The 18,765-nt window shown below is 36.9% G+C and overlaps 1 protein-coding gene across 2 annotated transcripts in view; it reads right to left on the reverse strand.

Annotated features, from left to right (window-relative positions):
- Nucleotides 1-6,638: 6,638 nt before the first annotated feature.
- Nucleotides 6,639-18,765, reverse strand: part of LOC114479792 (zinc finger E-box-binding homeobox 1-like) — an 83,715-nt gene continuing 71,588 nt past the window's right edge. For both annotated transcript variants that reach the window (XM_028473649.1, XM_028473650.1), the window contains exons 3-8: nt 17,566-17,727; nt 16,129-16,331; nt 13,618-13,735; nt 9,880-11,642; nt 8,948-9,125; nt 6,639-7,940 (exon numbers count right to left, since the gene is read on the reverse strand). In XM_028473649.1, the coding sequence (XP_028329450.1) occupies nt 7,240-7,940; nt 8,948-9,125; nt 9,880-11,642; nt 13,618-13,735; nt 16,129-16,331; nt 17,566-17,727 (3,125 nt within the window). In that variant the 3' untranslated portion in view covers nt 6,639-7,239. The remainder of the gene's footprint in view (nt 7,941-8,947; nt 9,126-9,879; nt 11,643-13,617; nt 13,736-16,128; nt 16,332-17,565; nt 17,728-18,765) is intronic.

An 18,765-nucleotide genomic window follows, 5' to 3' on the forward strand; every position in this document is an offset into this window, starting at 1 on the left:
AGCATAGCGCTGTTACGTAGCGTAGAGAGCTGCATTTTTACGTAAATGGTTGTCATCTTGGGGAACTGACTGTGCAAATGCCAAACTCATAAAAACACGCTATGGGAACGGAGGCAGAGCAGTAATGAGCTTTTGGAAGAGGGTGTGGCGTCCTCCTGCCTTACAGCGGTTAGAAAATAGCGATGTTTAGTAATTTGGGATATGAAACGCACAAAATGCGGACACTTTCAAACTTATAGGTACTGTAGGCTATCAGAAATTGAAAAATAAATAATTTATAATTATTTTATAATTAAAACAAATAATCAAAATATCAGTTCACCCTTGGGTAGGCACTGCCTACCTTGCCTAACCTGACTGCACGTCACTGTAAGCAGTACAGTTAGGTAACCTTTAGAAAAGAGTGAAAGTCTGCTACCTCATTCAAACTTTATAACAACAGGGAAACAGCATCTCGGCGTTTAGGTATTCTATCGTGCACTTTAAGCCCAGTCTCACAGGGGATTGACAGCTTGATGAATTTCAATAGGAAGTTATTGACCATATTCATATTAAAATGCATTGTGCCTTCATGAATTGTGAAACTTAGTGCTGTTTTACCCATACACAGAGTTTGCGTGGGCAGGGGGAGCATTGCCCCGCCTAGTGGTCAAAAGTTTTCATTACAGTTTTCCCAAATTCATTCAAAAAAATACATTTCTTAATATAATGTACATGTACTGCTTTGATTCTAACGTATTACTGTTAGCTTCATGGAGCCGATGTTAGTTCTACCTCAGATGTGTAGTATAAGTTTTCAGTGAAATGACTTTAGGTTGGTTCTTCTTGTGTTGCACAATTTTTCTGTACAATGTAAATGGTGAAGCGACACTGCACCCAGCAGTTCAGGTATGGTACTGCAGCAAAAATGATCCAGAAAGCGGCCTGATTTTATCATGAATTTACAACATTAAACGACACTTTGACGCACATTTTTGTTGTCAACATTATCAATTACTAGTGCAGTGCCCGTAGGAAGTATGTATTGCTATAGAAAAGTGGGAGGTTAAGTTTTAGGGCGCGCGGAGCCTTGAGTGGAGTGAGGCGTCGCTGGCCAGTCGAGTGGTGTTGGTTGTCGGTTTCAGTCGCGCTGAGCCTTGACTGGAGTGCAGCATTGCTGGCCCGTCGAGCATTTTGTGCTTTAGCTGACTCAGCATCACGTGCACGGCGCATTGCCTGACGTTTTTGTTCTCTCTTTGTACGATTGGCTTTCATCATGTTGACGTCTACAGGTAGGTGAATATAAAATTGGACTGCAAAAGGAAAAAAAAAACTACAGGATTCAGTTTAATATTGGCAAATGGAAATTGTGTTTTGTTGAGAGTTGATGAATTTGTCTGCTGTCATTAATGTCTAACTTCACCACTATTATCATCAGTAACTATATAAGCTAGTAACTATAGAAACTGATTCATTTCAGTTTCTTTATCTGAAACTGAATTTCTCCCCGGGAATAAATACAGTTTTCTGAATCTGAACCAAGCAGCAGCCATGTTGAAAGTCTCAGCGCTGTCTGTAGCAGCAGCCATGTTGAAAGTCTCAGCTCTGTCTGTCCCTGAACCTCAGAGATATTTGAGCCACAGACAGAGATTCCTTGCTTTTATAGATATCTAGGTGTTACTAATCCTTTGTACAATATTGTACATGCTACACACATTGTGGTTGGCACAAAGACAGTCTATATATTTACTTCTATTTTTTCTTTTGCCCCCCCGGCAAGAATCTCAAACTCTGTCTATGGTTTTACAAACACGTGCACCTACTCAACTGCTGTTAAAGCACACGTTTAGGCTTTAATTTAAGTCATCTGTGCCTCAGTGCTGCAGATCTGTGTCAACACCAGTGTTCCATAGCGATTGACAGGTGTGATGCTGCTTGTGGTGTGAAATGAGCTTTGCTCACTGGCAGCTATTACATCTCTTCATGTTTGGGCTTTGTTGCACTCCAGCAGCCTTGTTTGGTTTGCAGATGAGTCCATAGTATAGTTATTGTGTGAATGACTAAATGTCTGAGAGAAATACATGCATCACTTTCCTCCATTTATACAAGCGCCTGGAAACTGTATGAGCCACTGGTAAGGAAGGCATTAACACATCAGCGTCCACTTTGGCCATTTAGCGCATCCACTTTGGCCCACGAGAGGAAGTAAAAATGACAGATAATCATTGTGTTTATGACCAACTAATCCAGTTATTGACATCTCAGCCCCTCAAAATACACAAATTTAATGAATCTCCACAATTTTGGCACTTTTCTCCATGCTTTTATCATCATTTAAATCTCAAACTCTGCTGAACGAACTCTTTTCCTTAATCTTGCAAGTTTCCTTGAACATTTCCACAAAATTTCTCCAAATTAAATACAAATTACATGTATAAATGCAAACTAGGGCACATTGATGATGAAATGTTGATGTTGACCTCCAACTGGTCAATACTGTGTTTGGCCCTTGAACTAAAATCAGTGTTTTCTGACACTATGTAAAACCCACTCTGGGTCTGTTTATCACAATTATTATATGTATCATGTTTTCAAATATATCATTTTAAATAATTATCTGTATAAAATGTGTTTTTTTAACTATGTGCGTAAAAAAAAAACCCAAATGTGTTCATTTTCAAAGAGCTTAAAACTAACTCACACTATCCTCTATCATATATATTTTTGGTGTTGATTCAATGCAAACTAAACTATGAAAATTACAGTTCATAAAATGTGTCCTTTTTTGTTTGTTTGTTTTGTTGATTCTATGAAAAGTTTCCAGCCAAAATGATTCGCTATGTAATTTCAGCGTGGACCACTACTGCCCCCTAGTGATGATATCTGGGAATGCAGCTTGATATTTCTCTGCAAAGCCACTTTCTGACAAATGAGGTCTTAAATAGGAAAAGATGAGGCAATTTAAATTTAACACTCATAATTTGAATAAATGACCAAAATCTGTGGGAATCAGCATGACGAGGTTACAAATGAATCCAAAAACGACTGCAAAATGAACAAAAAATTAACACAAAAATAAAAGCGACTGATGCTGAAACTTCCTACGTATAAATGTCTATTACAAAACATTAATAATAAGCCATGTCACGATGAGCGATGACATGCAGTAAGTATAGGATATAATTGCTTGCAGGGAGTGTGTCGTGTTCAAAGTTCAGTTACAAAAAATGCAGTTTCCCCAAAAACTACATTTTTATTTTTTACTGTTAAATGTTGGTGTTAAGTGAAGTGCAATTTTAACTAAATGCATCTGTTTACATGTAGAGTTTAGAATCCAGATCAGTGATAAAACACCTCAATTCAACGTAAACAACAATCTAAGTAATGTGATCCACAGCCATTCATTAAAATGAAACTGTTATGTTATTGTGTAGTTTTTACTGTATATCTTATTGCATATTTCCTGTAATTTGTATAATTAATATTTTTTTCATCAGGGACTGCTGATGAAAAATAGCATTTTGGCTAATTCTGGTATATCTTCAGTATTGATATTAACGTACACTAATCCAATAAATGAAATAAATGAACATTACTGTGGGACTTTGTATTTGTTTACTGCTCTTCTACTAATTGTTGCTTTTAATTTTGTTGTACCTTTAGTATAAATGACAATAAATTTAGATTTTTTTGATCGATGTTTGAATTTCACTTTTCTGGAATTTTAATTTTGTGCAAAAGCATGTCGCACATTGGAATGGAAACATCAAAGTCATAAGTGTGATCCACAGAACTTGAGTTTGACACAAATATGTTGGATTTAAAAAAAATGTAAACGCTCAGTTAATTAAAACGGACATAATTTTTTTTATTCAAACCTGTTTAAAATGTTTAAAAAAAAAAGTGTGGGATTATTTGAGAACACTTGGTATTAAAATATCTGAATAATAAGAAATATAAATATACATAAAGGCCTTTAGTGGATTAGCAATTAGGTGGAGGCTTAAAATAAGCACGTTGAGCTTTCTGCTTCTTCCTGCACTGTATATCTATATATTTCTGTGATCTTATGTTGTTGTTTATCATTTGTTGTGTAAAATAAATAAATAGTAAGCTGAGTTAACACTTGCTTCCATTGTACTAAACTGAAATCTGGTCTCTTTGTTGTAGTTTCTGCTGTCACATGGGGCTTATTGTGCAAAATGCTTCATATCTTTCACACTCTAACAAAGGCTTTTTCTTTCTGTAACTGTTTTTTAGGGCAAATCTAAATCTATTAGTACGTTTAATATTTGAAATTCAACCTTATGGTATAAAAATCTGTCAAAAATAGTGACAATATTAGAGTAATTGACACAATACATATTTATAAACCTATGAAAGCTTTGAGACGATGTTCTACATGAGCAATAATAATTTAGGAATACACATATGTTATGCTGGTAAAGGAAGAGTTGAATAAACAAGAGGAAGATTTCTTTAAATAAGAACAAAGCACTTTTTTACACATTTTTTCCACACATTAAATATGTAAAACTATTGCCCAAAAATGCAATTTGAAATAATCACAGAGGAGTTACTCAGAGTAACTGTATTACATTTTATTGTGATGCGGAGTCATAAAATTGGAGCAAAACATGAAAACCATACAAAAAGACAGACATTTACAAAGGGCGTGTCGAGGACAAACAATATGCAGCTTTCAACCGTACAATGGAAAAAGTTGGCACAGAACAAAAAAAAAAAAAAAAAAAAAAAAACCCCAACAACAGGGCTACGAGGAACAAACGTCAGTTTGGCTTCAAAATAAAAGGGGCGAAGTAACAAGATCCTTCATTTCATCTGCAATGACTCATGCTTTTAAAAAAGTTTTAAAATTCAGTAGCTTCATAACAACGCAAGGATGCACATGTAACAGTTTTAATTTTCTCACTTCAGTCCCATTTCTTTCTTTCTTTTAGCTTAAAACAGAAGTCAAGTGTACACAATACTGGTTTTTTTTAATTCTTTTTTTTTTTGTGAAAACAAACTTCAGCTCCCAGAACCACATATTGGGATTTATGTTTGTCTTGAGATTAGTTTTCATACTAAAATATATTATTGTATCAATTCAAACTACAGTAATGTACACTACAATGTGTAATAAATAACCATAAAAGAAAATATAAAAATAAGACACAAAAATATAAAAAGTCCTCTAAAAACTAATCAGGTTTTTTTTTTTCTTTTTTAAAAGTCTGTGATGAGGGTTTTTAATACTGCCATTGTTGACCAAAAAAACATAGAAAGGATGCACAATAAAAGAACACTGTTCGGTAAAAGCAACGTAATAATAACAACTGAGACCACATTCACTAACGCTTGGAACCTGAAGTGCGAGACGACTTGTCATGTAGTTTTTCCACAATGCTCTAAAACCAGGGGCATTACTTTGAGGTTTAGTAAGAATTCATTTCTAATTCTGACTCTGTTCCTTCTTTCCTGAGCCGTCCAGATCGGACGCAGTATTAGACTGTATCTACACTGTTTACAGTTAAACTGCATTATAATCCACAGGAAAGCGCCATAAAGGCAGTGTTTGCGTCAAAGTTTTAGCCTTTTTTCGTAGTCTTTGCAAATGACTTGGAAAAAAAAAAACAACTATAAATATCTTCAGCACAGTTCTGGCTTTATTGAATAGATTGAGTATAAGGAGCTAAAAATTTAATAATTCCTTAATTTTAAGAAGCAAATATACAAAACCCTGACCGTGTGTTTTCCTATGTAAATCTGAGCATTTTTTGGGTTTGCTACATATCAAGTGACACGTATGTATAAGTAACTCTATCCTATTCACGGCTGACGCTCACTGGAATCGAGCCCACCTTTAATGAGGGTGCGAGGCGGGAATCATGATCCACACACGTTCACTCGTAGTTTTTTTTTTTTTTTTCATTTATTTGTGTTTTTTGAGGCAAAACCAGAACATCCAGGATGAACTCCATGCACAATAGGAGAGAACATGGAAGCTCCACTTGGGAAAATCTGGTAATTTAACCCACAATTTACCACAGGTAATTGAAGTTGTGTGTGTATTTGGGACCGTAATGGCTGAATATCCTCTACAGATAAGAAAGAGAGAACTGGTGTGTTCCCATGGGTGTCTGTTCTTTAAAAGGCCTTAAATATAGTCATAGGATGCATTGGAAAGTCTTTCCAACTTGTGTCATAAAATTCGCCCTTCTGTGCAACTCAACAAACAAACAAACAAACAGTCAACATGGGTATAGTGTGAGAAAGGAATAGCTAAGTGTGTGTTGGACAGAACTAAAACGCTGTTCAATGGCACTTATAACAGCACACGGGTCTTGCATAAGGCTGGAGGCATCGGGGGTCGAGCAGGAACACGTCCTGGTTCTTCACCTACGGTATGACTTCATACTCGGACACTGACAGAGAACTCAAACACTCACTGACGAAAAACTCAACACGAAGAAGTTCGGTACCTCGGAGCGCATCATGTTTTGAAAATGCTCAGCAGCTTGGAGAAACAAAGGCGTCCAACGCTGGCTTTTGAGGTCGTGACTTTACCTTCCCTGATAGGACAATTTGGTTATGGCGTCTAGAAGATACGACTTCCCATTCCCACCCACTGCCCTCCCTAAGAATACTTTATTGACTTTAAGGCTAACAAAACAAAGAAAAACCAAAGAAAATTCTAGCTAGCAATGACTAACACTAACAAAAAAAACCCCAAAAAGAAACACCACCATGATAGCTAGTGTACACACATAACACTGAAGGGTATACAATGCATGAGACATGTATCCATAGGTAAACCAGGAATACTGTAGTGCAGAGGTTTTTGTTCGTAGAACTCAATAAAATACTGATTTTAGGAAACTTCATTGGCAATAAAAAGGTATAGAAACTTTTTTCTCATTTATACAGCTTAAAACAAGCAAGAAGGTGATTAGTAACACTGACTAAAAGAAACCAAACGGCCTCAGTAACAAGTCTAACAAGTGGGTGAGTCAACGCTAAAATCTTCTATAAACAACTTCAAACACTGATAGTTCATTTCAACAAATAAAAAGTAACTGTCGGGGTGTGGGGAGGAGGGGAGTTTCTGCTCGTTTTTTCTTCTTCTAAGTTCAGGCACACCTGGGTTTTTGTACACAGTAGTGGACCGTTGAGATCAGGCAACTGCCGCGAATTTCTTCGGATGGCAAGATGTAGTTTTTAGTCTAAAATGACTCGACTTTCCCGAGACAGGATCCTTCATTTGGCGTCAGTCGTCACTTCCTCTGTTGGTTGGGTGCCGTGTGGCCCCTCCCTGATGCTTTCACTGTCCTCCTCCTCCATATCTCCTTCCTCCACACTTGCAGACTCTTCCTCTCTGTCGTCTATCTCCTCTGTCCCATTTTCACCCATGTGGTCATCGTCCACTTCCACTATGTTGTAAACAACCTCCTCTTCCAGCCTTTCTCGCTCAATCTCTTCACCTGCAGCCATTTCTTCCTCCACCAGGTGCTCTCCTTCCTCTTCTTCCTCATCGTCGTCATCATCATCAAAGTTTCCTTCGTAGATCTCGCACTCTCCGTCGTCCACCTGCACTACCCTGATGTCGTCCATACACATGGCCTCCTCGTTGTCCTCTTCCTCACTCTCCCTCTCGTCTGAATCCAGTTGAGAGGGTGGCGTAGTGGTGCGGCTGTCCGACTGAGGCCACGTCCCGGGGCTTCCCAGGTCTAAAGGAGCCGTGAGCAGGCTGAGGCCGGAGTTTGGGCTCACTCCGTCCTTCTTGCAGTAGGAGTAGCGGTGGTTCATGTGTTGGGAGTACGAGCCGGAGTGGGAGAAACGCTTGCCGCACTTGTCGCACTGGTAGGGCTTTTCTCCGGAGTGCAGCCTCGAGTGTTCGATCAGGTGGTGTTTGTGTTTGAAGGCTTTCTTACAGATGTTGCACTCGTGGGGTCGTTTTCCTTCAACAAATAAAAAGAGACGAGAAACAATGCTGAAAATTTAGTTTTAACCTTATTTCACTAATTTATTACTGCTTTAAGCAAAATGTTATACTAAAATAATAATTGTCAGTGGTTTCCATATTATTGTTTCCTTGTCACTCGCTATTTTGGAGAGTAGGCGATGAAGATTTGACATTTGAAAAAAGTGTGCAAATATGTAATCAGGCAAACTGAAGGTCAATTATAATTGTAATCACGTAATTGATAATTAATTAGAATTGAAATTGTAATTGAAAAAAATATATGCTGCTGTTGTAATCCTAATTGAAATGTAATTGAGTTTAGATAACTGACTTTGTAATTGCAATTCAAAAACTGTCAATTACAATGTAATTAAACGCAAACCAGGGGAACCATGTTACAGTTCTATGGCTTACACACATACATAGTTAATAATCATTAAAAAATAATAATTGTAACTGGATCATTGTTGAGTTGTAATTGAACATGGGTAATTGAAGATGTGATAGCAATTGAAAAATGTAACTGATCCATAGTAATAAAACACAAATGATTTAAAGCAACACCTGACTCAGTGCTTCTTAATGCTAATTACATAATGTGTGGTTGTGTTTATTTCCTTCCAAATGACGCTTTATGTGCCTTTAAATCACTTAAGTCATCATCTTTCCCTCTCATAGGTGCTGTTTATTACATGTACGTGATTCCAATGATGTCACAGACTGTTGTAGGGTAGTGGAGCATGTGCTCACATGCATATTAAACTCACATTCCATGGTGGAAAAACTGGTGCATTAGGATTCTTTTCTTTTCTTCAAATTCATGTCTATGTAAACGCTGAAGTCGACACTTTCCAAGCCGGTGACTAAACAGGCCACGTGCTCCATAAAAACAACAACTTACTTTGAGTGAAGGAGATAAAGCGCCAGCTGATAAATGTTGAATTCCATGTGTTCACACTAATATTTCTTGAAAAAGAAATGTGAACTACGTGCAGCTCCTACCTGTGTGTTCATATTTGTGCCTGAGCAGAGAGCTGCCTTTCTGGAAGACCTTGGAGCAAATATCACAGGGATAAACACCGTTTTCCATCCGTCGCTTCTTCAACATACTGGCTGAGTCGGTGTCGTTCTGCTCCTCGGCTGTAGAAACGCCATCAGAGCTGCTCTCCACACGCTTCTCCTGGAAAGGACGTTCATGTAGTCAAAGTGTAGTAGTAGGATTTATACAACACGTTTACCTCTACCTACTACCATGACTATACCAGCATTAACACTCTCTTTTTCAACCCATCAATAAGCATAGCACAGATCAGGATTGGGGCCAATTATAATTGTAATTGTATTTTTTTAAAATCTGTTGCTGTTGTAATCATAGTTAAGCTGTAATTGAGATCAGATAATTCAATAAAAACTGTCAGTGCCAAGGCATGAAAATTGAAAAATTTAAAATATTTTTCTAAAAAAATTGAAAATTTTCAGAATTTTATGAGATAAAGTTATATAGTAAGGCATGCAATAAAAAAACAAATGGAAATTGTTTTTCAGATAAGGACCTATAAGGCAAAAAAATTGAAAAATGTTGGATATTTTTTAAACATAAAATAAAAATTATTATTATTATTTTTTTTTTACTTTAGATAAGGTTGGAGTAAGGCATAAAAATGTATTTCAGGCTCAGTAATTGTGATTAATTAAATTTGAACTTTAGCCATTGAGAATGTAAATGGGAAAAATAATAACTGTCATTGGAAAAAATGCCGGTCACCGTAATCATAATTGAGTTGTAATTGAACATGGATAATTTAACACATAATTGTAATTGAAAAATGTAACTGCCACATAAGGGGCAGATATTTGTGTCAAACAATCTTAGTCTTAATGTTTTTTAATAGATCGTAGTGCTATATATAGACCTATAATAACAGAACACACACCTTATGGCCATTTAGAAAGACCGTCCTGGTTCCAGAGGTGCTGTTGGGTGTGTCTCCGTAGGTGTACGTGAGCTGTGGGATGAGGATGGTCCGCTTGGTGGAGGAGTTGATGGCGCTGAGGCAGTTGACAGAGCCCTGGCCAGCGATGGCCACCAGGGTGGGCAGCTGTGCGGCAGTGACAATTTTGACAGGTCTTCCGGTCTGAGGTGAGGTGACTAAGATGGTCTGACTCTCCAGATCCTTCCTTAAGCACGTCAGGTTCAGAGGCTGATCGAGCGCCTTGGTGGGAGGGGAGACTGTTTTGTTTGCCAAGGCAGCGGCGATATCTTTAGGAAGAGACAGGTCCAGGGGTTCTGCTTGGGATGTTGGAGCATCTGGATCTTGGGGCTCAGTTTTGATGACCAAGTGGTTGGAGTTGACGCCTCGGGCTGCAGAATCCACAGCATCAGAGGCTTTTTCAGGGCTACCATTTCGTCCTTCTCCATCTTCTTCTTCATTCTGACTGAAGGAGTCATCTGAGCTGGAATTTATGATTTCAACCACTTTAGTAACTGTCCTACTCGGGCATGTTGCTGATGATTTTTTCACAGATTTCATCTTCAAAAACCACTTCTTGACCACGTCCATGGGAATATTGACAGTCTCAGAAATCTTGGACAGCTCTATCTCATTGGGATTTGAATTGGATGCAAAGTAGGACTTGAGGAGCGGCAGGAGGTCGTCGACCGGTGGCTCCTCCACCATCACGCCCACCTCACTGAGCAGATCAGCGAACGACGGGTCTAAGTCTGCCGAGTCCACTGGGTCGCCGTTGGCTGCCTTGCGATGTTGAAGAAGGTGCAGCGCCTCCAGATTGTCAGGACATTCTTCACAGAGTAAACATGCACTGGTACTTTTTGGTTTTGGCGTTGGAGCCGACTCTGTAGCGTCGGCTGTTGCACTTTGTGCCTCCGTCTCTGTAATGGCGACGGATTCTGGCTCCGTCTTCACGACGGTGAGGTCGGCCGCCTCTGGGCTTGGGGGTGGAGTTGTTTTGGCGGCGGTGGGGCTTGTAGCAGCTACGGTCGTCAGAGGCAGAGCAGAGCTAGATTTGACGACAAGTGTTGCATGCTGGGTAGGGGTGGTGGTGGTGGTGGAGGCGGTGGTTGCAGGGCTGATGCTGTAGTTCACGATAATTTTGGTGGTGCCGTCATGATCCACGAAGGCTGGCAGACTGATGATCTGCTGCTGTGGCTGCTGGACTACGAGTCCCTGCTTTCCCTGCGTGACTACGCCGTTGGCCGAGCCCAATACTTGCCTGAGCACGTTCCCCTCCATCGCCACCTTCAGCACATTCTGCAGGTCGTTCAGGTTGATGCTGATTGGTGACATCAGGCCGACTGTTGGCACCACCATAGCCACGCCCTGAGGCAGAGTTGGAGTTGATGTAACCGTCGCACCTCCGTTAGCTACTCCGTTACTGACGGCTGAAGTTGCAGTCGCAGTCATCACAGGCTTACACTCATATTCCACAGGTTCTGATTTGATCTGGGTGAAAGGGAGCTGCTCCTGGAGGGGTTTGCTGTCAGTCTTCTCTTTGAAAACAACGCGGGCTGGAGCGATCACGAGGGGAGGGCGGGCTTGCGTAGTGGGCTGAGGAGGTTTGTTTGCTGTTCGAAGACCGTTAAGCGCACCCACACACTTCTTGCTACTGATGTGAGAGCTGTAGGAGCCTGAGTGGGAGAATCGTTTCTTACAGTTGGAGCATTCGTATGGCTTCTCACCTGAATGAGACACAAAAGATCAGTTCAGTTAACTATTTTAATTACTGGATTTATATTTATCTCATTGTTTTTACGTTACCTTGTGTTTTAAATGGGTCAAATTGCACTGCTACATGTTTGTATGCTGTTATATGTATTTATGTACTACGTACTCGTATGTGTTTTATTGTGGCTTGTATGTTTTTATGCTCCCCATATCTTTGCACTCAATTGGAGACAAAGTTGATTGATTGATAATTACCTTTAAGTAGGGATGTAACGATTAATTGTAAGGCAGTTAAAAATCGATTCATAGGTATCACGGTTGATATCGATTTTCTGAAAATTGAATCGCAGTACTTTTTTTAACCAGCAGAGGGCACTATCACAAGTGTAGGCGGCAAGCGGAGTCTGCTAATACTTTCTTTCTGGCCGCCTTCTACTCTTAAATATGTTAATAAATGATTCATTACCCCTTAAGTACCGAAAGAATATCTGTAATATTACTTGAATATCTGTAAAAGTTACGTTTTTCTATTAGCTCTGTCTGCTAGCATAGATTATCTTCTTCACTGCAAGATATCTGCATGCCAACTGACCACTGTGCTACCAGCGCCCTCTGCTGGTCCAAACAAATATGACGTAAAGCAGTTTTTAAAGTCCAATTGTTAAGGCACAAAATACATTTTCAGTTGCACTTTTAAAAGAAAAAGAACTATTATGCAGTTTTACATTGTTTACTATAGAACCAGAATTTAAATTAATAGGCTTCATTTTCATTTGTATTATTCCTTTATTTATTTCATTCAAGATTTATTTTTAGTTAAATTGCATTGTTTTGAATTGTTTATCAAGGAATTCTTTTGACATTGAAAAATAAAAGGAAAATAATACAGTATTTTCTAGTTTTTTTCCCAAAAAAAAAATTTGTCTACAGTCCCATTTTGTAAAATAAATCGTGAGAGAATCGTATCGTGAACCCAGTATCGTGAATCGAATCGTATCGGGAGTTGAGTGAATCGTTACATCCCTACCTTTAAGTAGTGATTCAATATTGAACCCATTTACTTCATTGTATGTATTTAAAACTTAAATCACTTAAAATAATCAAAGTCTAGCAATTTCCTGCTCCAAAAGATCCAGGTGAAAGACAATGAAATGTTTGTTTGGATCTTCGACAAAAGCTCCGAGGCTTCTTTGGTCGCTCTGGTTCAAATACTATATTGTGATATAAGACATGTTTACATGTGACCTTAAAATTGCATGTGAACAAATAATGCACATCTGCTTGTAAAACCATGACTTATTAAAAAGCCACTCATATCTCATCATTAGGACCTTCTGAGTGTAAATACTCATAGTTTATGTATTTGCAGATGTTTTTGATTTTTGGAAAAGTCTCTTTTTTTGTATTTATCTGCTGCTTTGTATGCTGTATGTAAATTGCTTACTTGTAGTTGGAATTGAGTGAGATGGCTTTATAAGACCCTGTGGTTTTCCTAACCTCTACCAGCACAGTTATGTTATACATGTTTAATTGATTTTATAAATATTTTGTATGTGTAAACAAATAAATAAATAGCTCAGTTATGTATTGACCAGTGTTTGTCGGGGGTGTGCGTTTCCTTGTGTATTTAAGGGGGTAATCAGGTCAACACTTCTCTCCCTAATTCAGGTGTGATTGTTGGTTCATCTGTGCTTCCACATAGCATCTGTTGGTTTTTATTTATTTAGTCAGTCAGTCAGTCAGTCAGTCTACTGATGTTATCACTTATTCTACAATGTATATTTCATTTCTGGGTTTAGTTTCATTCCATTTCCTGTCCTAAATGTGTTTATAGTCTGTATTATTGAACTATTATGCCATTGTTGACCTTTAAAAAAAAAAAAAAAAAAAAAAAAAAAAATGCTTTTTGACAAATCAATGACACGGCATCGCCCAACAATGGAATATGATTGGTGACGATCATCAGTTTGTGTACGTGCTGTGGCTCACCGCTGTGGATACGCAGGTGCTCTTTCAGGTGATGTTTGTATTTGAAGGCCTTGGAGCATTCAGTGCACTTAAACTTTCGATTTCCACCTGTTCCTCCTGTCGTTTGGGAAGCAGGACGCTGAGAAACAAAAAAAGACAGAGAGACAGCTAATTAAATCAAGTTGTTTACGTCCAGATGCTAAAGCAGTATTAGTATGCAAACAGGTCAGAACTAGGGCTGAACAATTAATTGTATTTGCGACATTGTCGCAATATCATAAAATGTTATTTTCTAATTACAAAGGCTGCATTTTTTTTTCTTGTACTGTTTAAGAAGTGTAGTCCACATGTTTCATGAAACTTGAAGTTAGTTAGATATGTTGAAGAGGTAAATCCACAAATTTGTTTGCTTTATTGTTGTAATCTGTGATTTAAAATGTACATTTTATATTTATTTAGAGTTTAAATAAATCTGAAATTGTTTATTATGAAACAGATAGATTTATTGCTTGTGTTCATTGGAAAATACATGACAAGAGGCCCTTGAAAAAATAATCGCACATTAAATTTCAATCGCAATATTGAGGAAAAAAATCGAAACTAAATTATTTTCCAAAATTGTTCAGCCCTAGTCAGAAATTCTACAAAATCTTATCAGCGGGGAATATGGCTGGGCGATATGGACTAAAACTCATATCTCTGCATGTTTTTTTTTCTCAAAGTGACAATAACAGCAATATTGTTATTTTCAATATCGCCAAAGTAAAAAAACCTGTAATATTGCTCAACCCTAGCGGGTACCTTCCTTTCTTGTTCTCATTTTGTATATCACGTTTTAATGGCTGCCCTTTGTTTGAATGGATCGGTTCACTGCCACTTATTTTTTGGTAAATCAAGGACAATGTAAAGCAGTGCCATAAAAAGAAAGTTTCCATTATAAATAAAACAATATTACCATTATTAATACTGAAACTGTATCCATCCCATTCAACAGTTATGTTATTAAGTGGTCATTAAAAACACGTGAGTACTACTTCTCCCGGAAGTTGTCCTATTAGGTCTGCAGTAGCAGGAAATAAAATCTGAACCAAATGAGAAAATATAAATCATGAAAACTGAAATTGAGTTTGAAAGAATTGAACAGATAAGACACAGAGAGCATTATTATTAAGCTGTAACATGTATTACTGAAAAAAGTGATACATAATACAATTTAAAAAAAATTAAATAAAATTTTAAAAAAAGGCACCAGGATGTACTTTTGTCACAGATTGTTTCTTTTGATTGAATTAATCTAAATGTACTAATGTAAGACGTCCATAGCGAGCAGATTACAACAGTGTTAAGGCAGTTGCACGTTGCCAGCGTGCCACATGTGGACTTTGAAAAAGCTTAAACCACACCTGGAATTCACTATTATCAAACTATTTATAATGCAAAGCATACTTGCCTGTAATGAACGAGTGTTCCGTAACTCTAGGAAATATTACTTACTTATCAACTGCACGAAACACGATAGATAGAGTCACACATGGTCTAAATCTGCTCCAAACAATGTGCTACAGTAACGTTACCCCGCCCCCGGCTGTATGTAAATAATGTGACCCGCTTCTTCTTCTTCTACTGGGCGGATATATTTTAGGCGCATTACCGCCACCCACTGGTCAGAAACCATAGCTAATATAATTATAGTAATCCTTTCCTTCATCCATTATTAACATTCAAAAAAAAGTTTTTTCACGTAATAAAAGCTTTCCTCTAATTGAAATTCATTAAAACAATTTGTAGTTATTTATTTATTTTTTTTGCATATTTGATGCTTTTAAAATTTGCTCAACAGTAACTTTAAGAATTGCACAACAAATGACTAAGGGATTTTCTTATTTGTACTTATAAAAAGAGTTTTTCAGACACGCTCGCACGCACACATATGCACACATGATAACAATGAAAATATAGTTATGAGTTGAAGACATTTCCAAGATGTTTGTTTTGGAACTAGGTAGTAAAAAAGGCTCATTTATTTATCTCCTTGCGCTCTGTTATCCACAGCTGGAAAGCTACTTTGGAACTGAAACTGAAACTTGCTGAACCTCAAAGAGGGTGGAGCAAGAGAACATATTAGACCTTGGCAAACTGGGTTTTTTTTTTTTATTTTATTAAATTTTTCGTGCTGCTGTCAGGTAACACCATCTTGGTCAACATTGACTCTTTGCCCTTTTTGTTATTGCACATCATGTTTTTGACATTTTGTATTTTTGCTCACATTTAAACATTGAACCTATAATCTGCTACAATACCTGTATACGTATGATAGAAGGTTAAAGTGACTAAATCACTAACTTTACAGAATAAATTGGCATTAAGATGACTCAAAAAAGGGTTGAATCAACGTGATTCTTTTAAATAGTCATAATAATACAATTGAAACATTTCGGTTTGATGATCAATAGTAATTTAATTGTGTGAAACCGATGTACACAATAAAATTAAATAATTGAAATTTTTTTTATTTTTTAGTGAAGGTCCTACCGGCTCCCTGCCGCTGCGGTGATGCGTCATGTGCCTCTCCAGCTGTGAGCGATAGGTGAAAGTGTAGCTGCAGTGTGAACAGCTGTAGTTGTCCTCGCTGGTCTCGTGGCGGTACTTGATGTGCTCCTTCAGCGAGGCGTTGCGTTTGTAGCCCCGGGAGCAGTAGGGGCAGGTGTGCAGCTGGGAGAAGGAGTCGGGTGTGCCTGCATTATCGAAAGTTCAAATGGGGTATTAGAACATTTATAATAACATTAGGTTTTAAGGCAAACACAGGCAACTGGGGGGGCCACATGCGGCTCTCGGCCTCATTTTGTGCTGCCCCCAAACATACAAAATGACAAAAAAACCACAATACACTGAATTATACCAAAAAAACACAATATTACAGAAAAACGCAGAAAATACTCCAGAAACACACACACTCGAAGCGCTATCAAAATATTAAATTCTTGAAAAAAACCCAACAAATCCACATGACAATGGATCAGCGACAGTGGGGAGAAACAACTCCCTTTTAACAGGAAGAAATCTCCAGCAGAACCAGGCTCAGAGGTGGCAACCATCTGCTGTTAGTGGACAGAACAGGATAGAGAGTGCAAAAATGACTGCAAATAACACAAAACAACAACAAAAATACACAAAATGACAAAAAAAAACATATAAAATTACAGAAAATGACAACAAAAGTACACAAAAATATGAAAAACACAAAAAAATGACTCAGCACACTGACAGAAATACAAACAAACAAAACAACAACAGAAATACAAAAAATGACTCAAAAAAACATACAAAATTACAACAAAAGTACACAAAATATATATGAAGAACACAAAAAATGACTCAGCACACCGACAGAAATACAAACAAACAAAACAACAACAGAAATACAAAAAATGACTCAAAAAAACATGCAAAATTACAACAAAAGTACACAAAATATATATGAAAAACACAAAAAATGACTCAGCACACCGACAGAAATACAAACAAACAAAACAACAACAGAAATACAAAAAATGACTCAAAAAAACATGCAAAATTACAACAAAAGTACACAAAATATATATGAAAAAAAACAAAAAATTACTCAGCACACCGACAGCAATACAAACAGACAAAACGACAGCAAAAATACACAAAATTGACTTCAAAAATAGGAAAATGACAACACAAATACACAACATGACTCCGAAAGCCATACATTTTACAGAAAAAATACACAAAAGGACAAGAGAAATGCACTAAAGGATTTATAACAAGCAAAACAACAGCAAACATTCACAGAATGACAGAAAAAAAAACACACAACGTGCCTCTAAAAAAGTCTTTGTTCTTTCCTGTGTTAACGATCAGATCAGTTGTTATTCTAAATGCTGACATGAATTATATAAAGTTGCCTTGTATGTTGATAGATGAATGAGTGAGATCACGAACCGTTTTCATCAGCCCCTCCATTCTCCACTGGACTGGGACTGGACTGCTCGTCCTCAGGGGCTTCAGGGTAGATGATGGCTGTGTCTCCCTGCTGGAGAATCTCCTCCACTAGAGGATCCTTCACTGCGTCCTCCTCTTCCTCTGACACGCTCTCCTCCTTCACTGGAAAAGCAACGACACAAGTTCAGGATCATAGAGAAGAAGAGGGCGACATTTTACACTCTGATGTAGTTTCACAGTATGAACGCTAGAGGTCAGCAGAAGACTTTTTAAGAGTGTGGGGAAAAAGGACAGAACTGTTTAAAATCATCACAACCAATGCAATAAATTAAAATGTGGACCCAAATGTATGGAGGTACATGTGTGTCTTTATTATTCAATGAAAAAAAAAAAAATTCAATCAAAAAAAGAGTTGTAAAAAAAATAAAAACTTTTCAATCAATCAAAAAACAAAACAACAACTTTTTAATCAAAGTTAAAAAAAAAAAAAGTGTTGAAATGCAATTAATTCCATCTCAAATATATTTTTTTTTGCATTTGAACATTTTTTTTTTGATTGAAGTGGATTTTTATTGAAAAAGTGTTTTAATTGAATAATGAAGACACAAATTTACCTCCATGGAAATGTGAAATTAAAAAAAACAGCAGCAACAGGTTTTGTTTATTCTGGAGGATTTAATGTTTACTAAAATATTTTAAATGTTTACTAAAATATTTTAAATGTTTACTAAAATATTTTAAATGTTTACTAAAATATTTTAAATGTTTACTAAAATATTTTAAATGTTTACTAAAATATTTTAAATGTTTACTAAAATATTTACCACCAAGTTTCTAAGGCAATTAAACATTTTGAACTTTTTGTAGCAATTTCGATTTTACCATCATATTATTAAAGTTTTATTTTGTTTTAGTTTCCATTTAGATCATCAGAACATTTTTTTTGGTGACAGTGTTTGATGATTTAAACACTGTATCGGCTAATTCTACAACTTTGTCTTAAAGTCAAATTGAAGTAGTAATAATAATAATAATAATAATAATAATAATAATAATAATAATAATAATAATAATAATAATAATAATATCTAATTTCATTTATAAGTGCTTTTAAAAAAACTCAGGCACTTCACAGTTAAAACAATTACACACAAGTCAAAAAAGAAACAAACAACAACAAAGGTAAATACAGAAAATACG

Source organism: Gouania willdenowi, chromosome 17 (genome assembly GCF_900634775.1).
Source record: "Gouania willdenowi chromosome 17, fGouWil2.1, whole genome shotgun sequence".
In the NCBI taxonomy this organism is placed as follows: Eukaryota; Metazoa; Chordata; class Actinopteri; order Blenniiformes; family Gobiesocidae; genus Gouania; species Gouania willdenowi.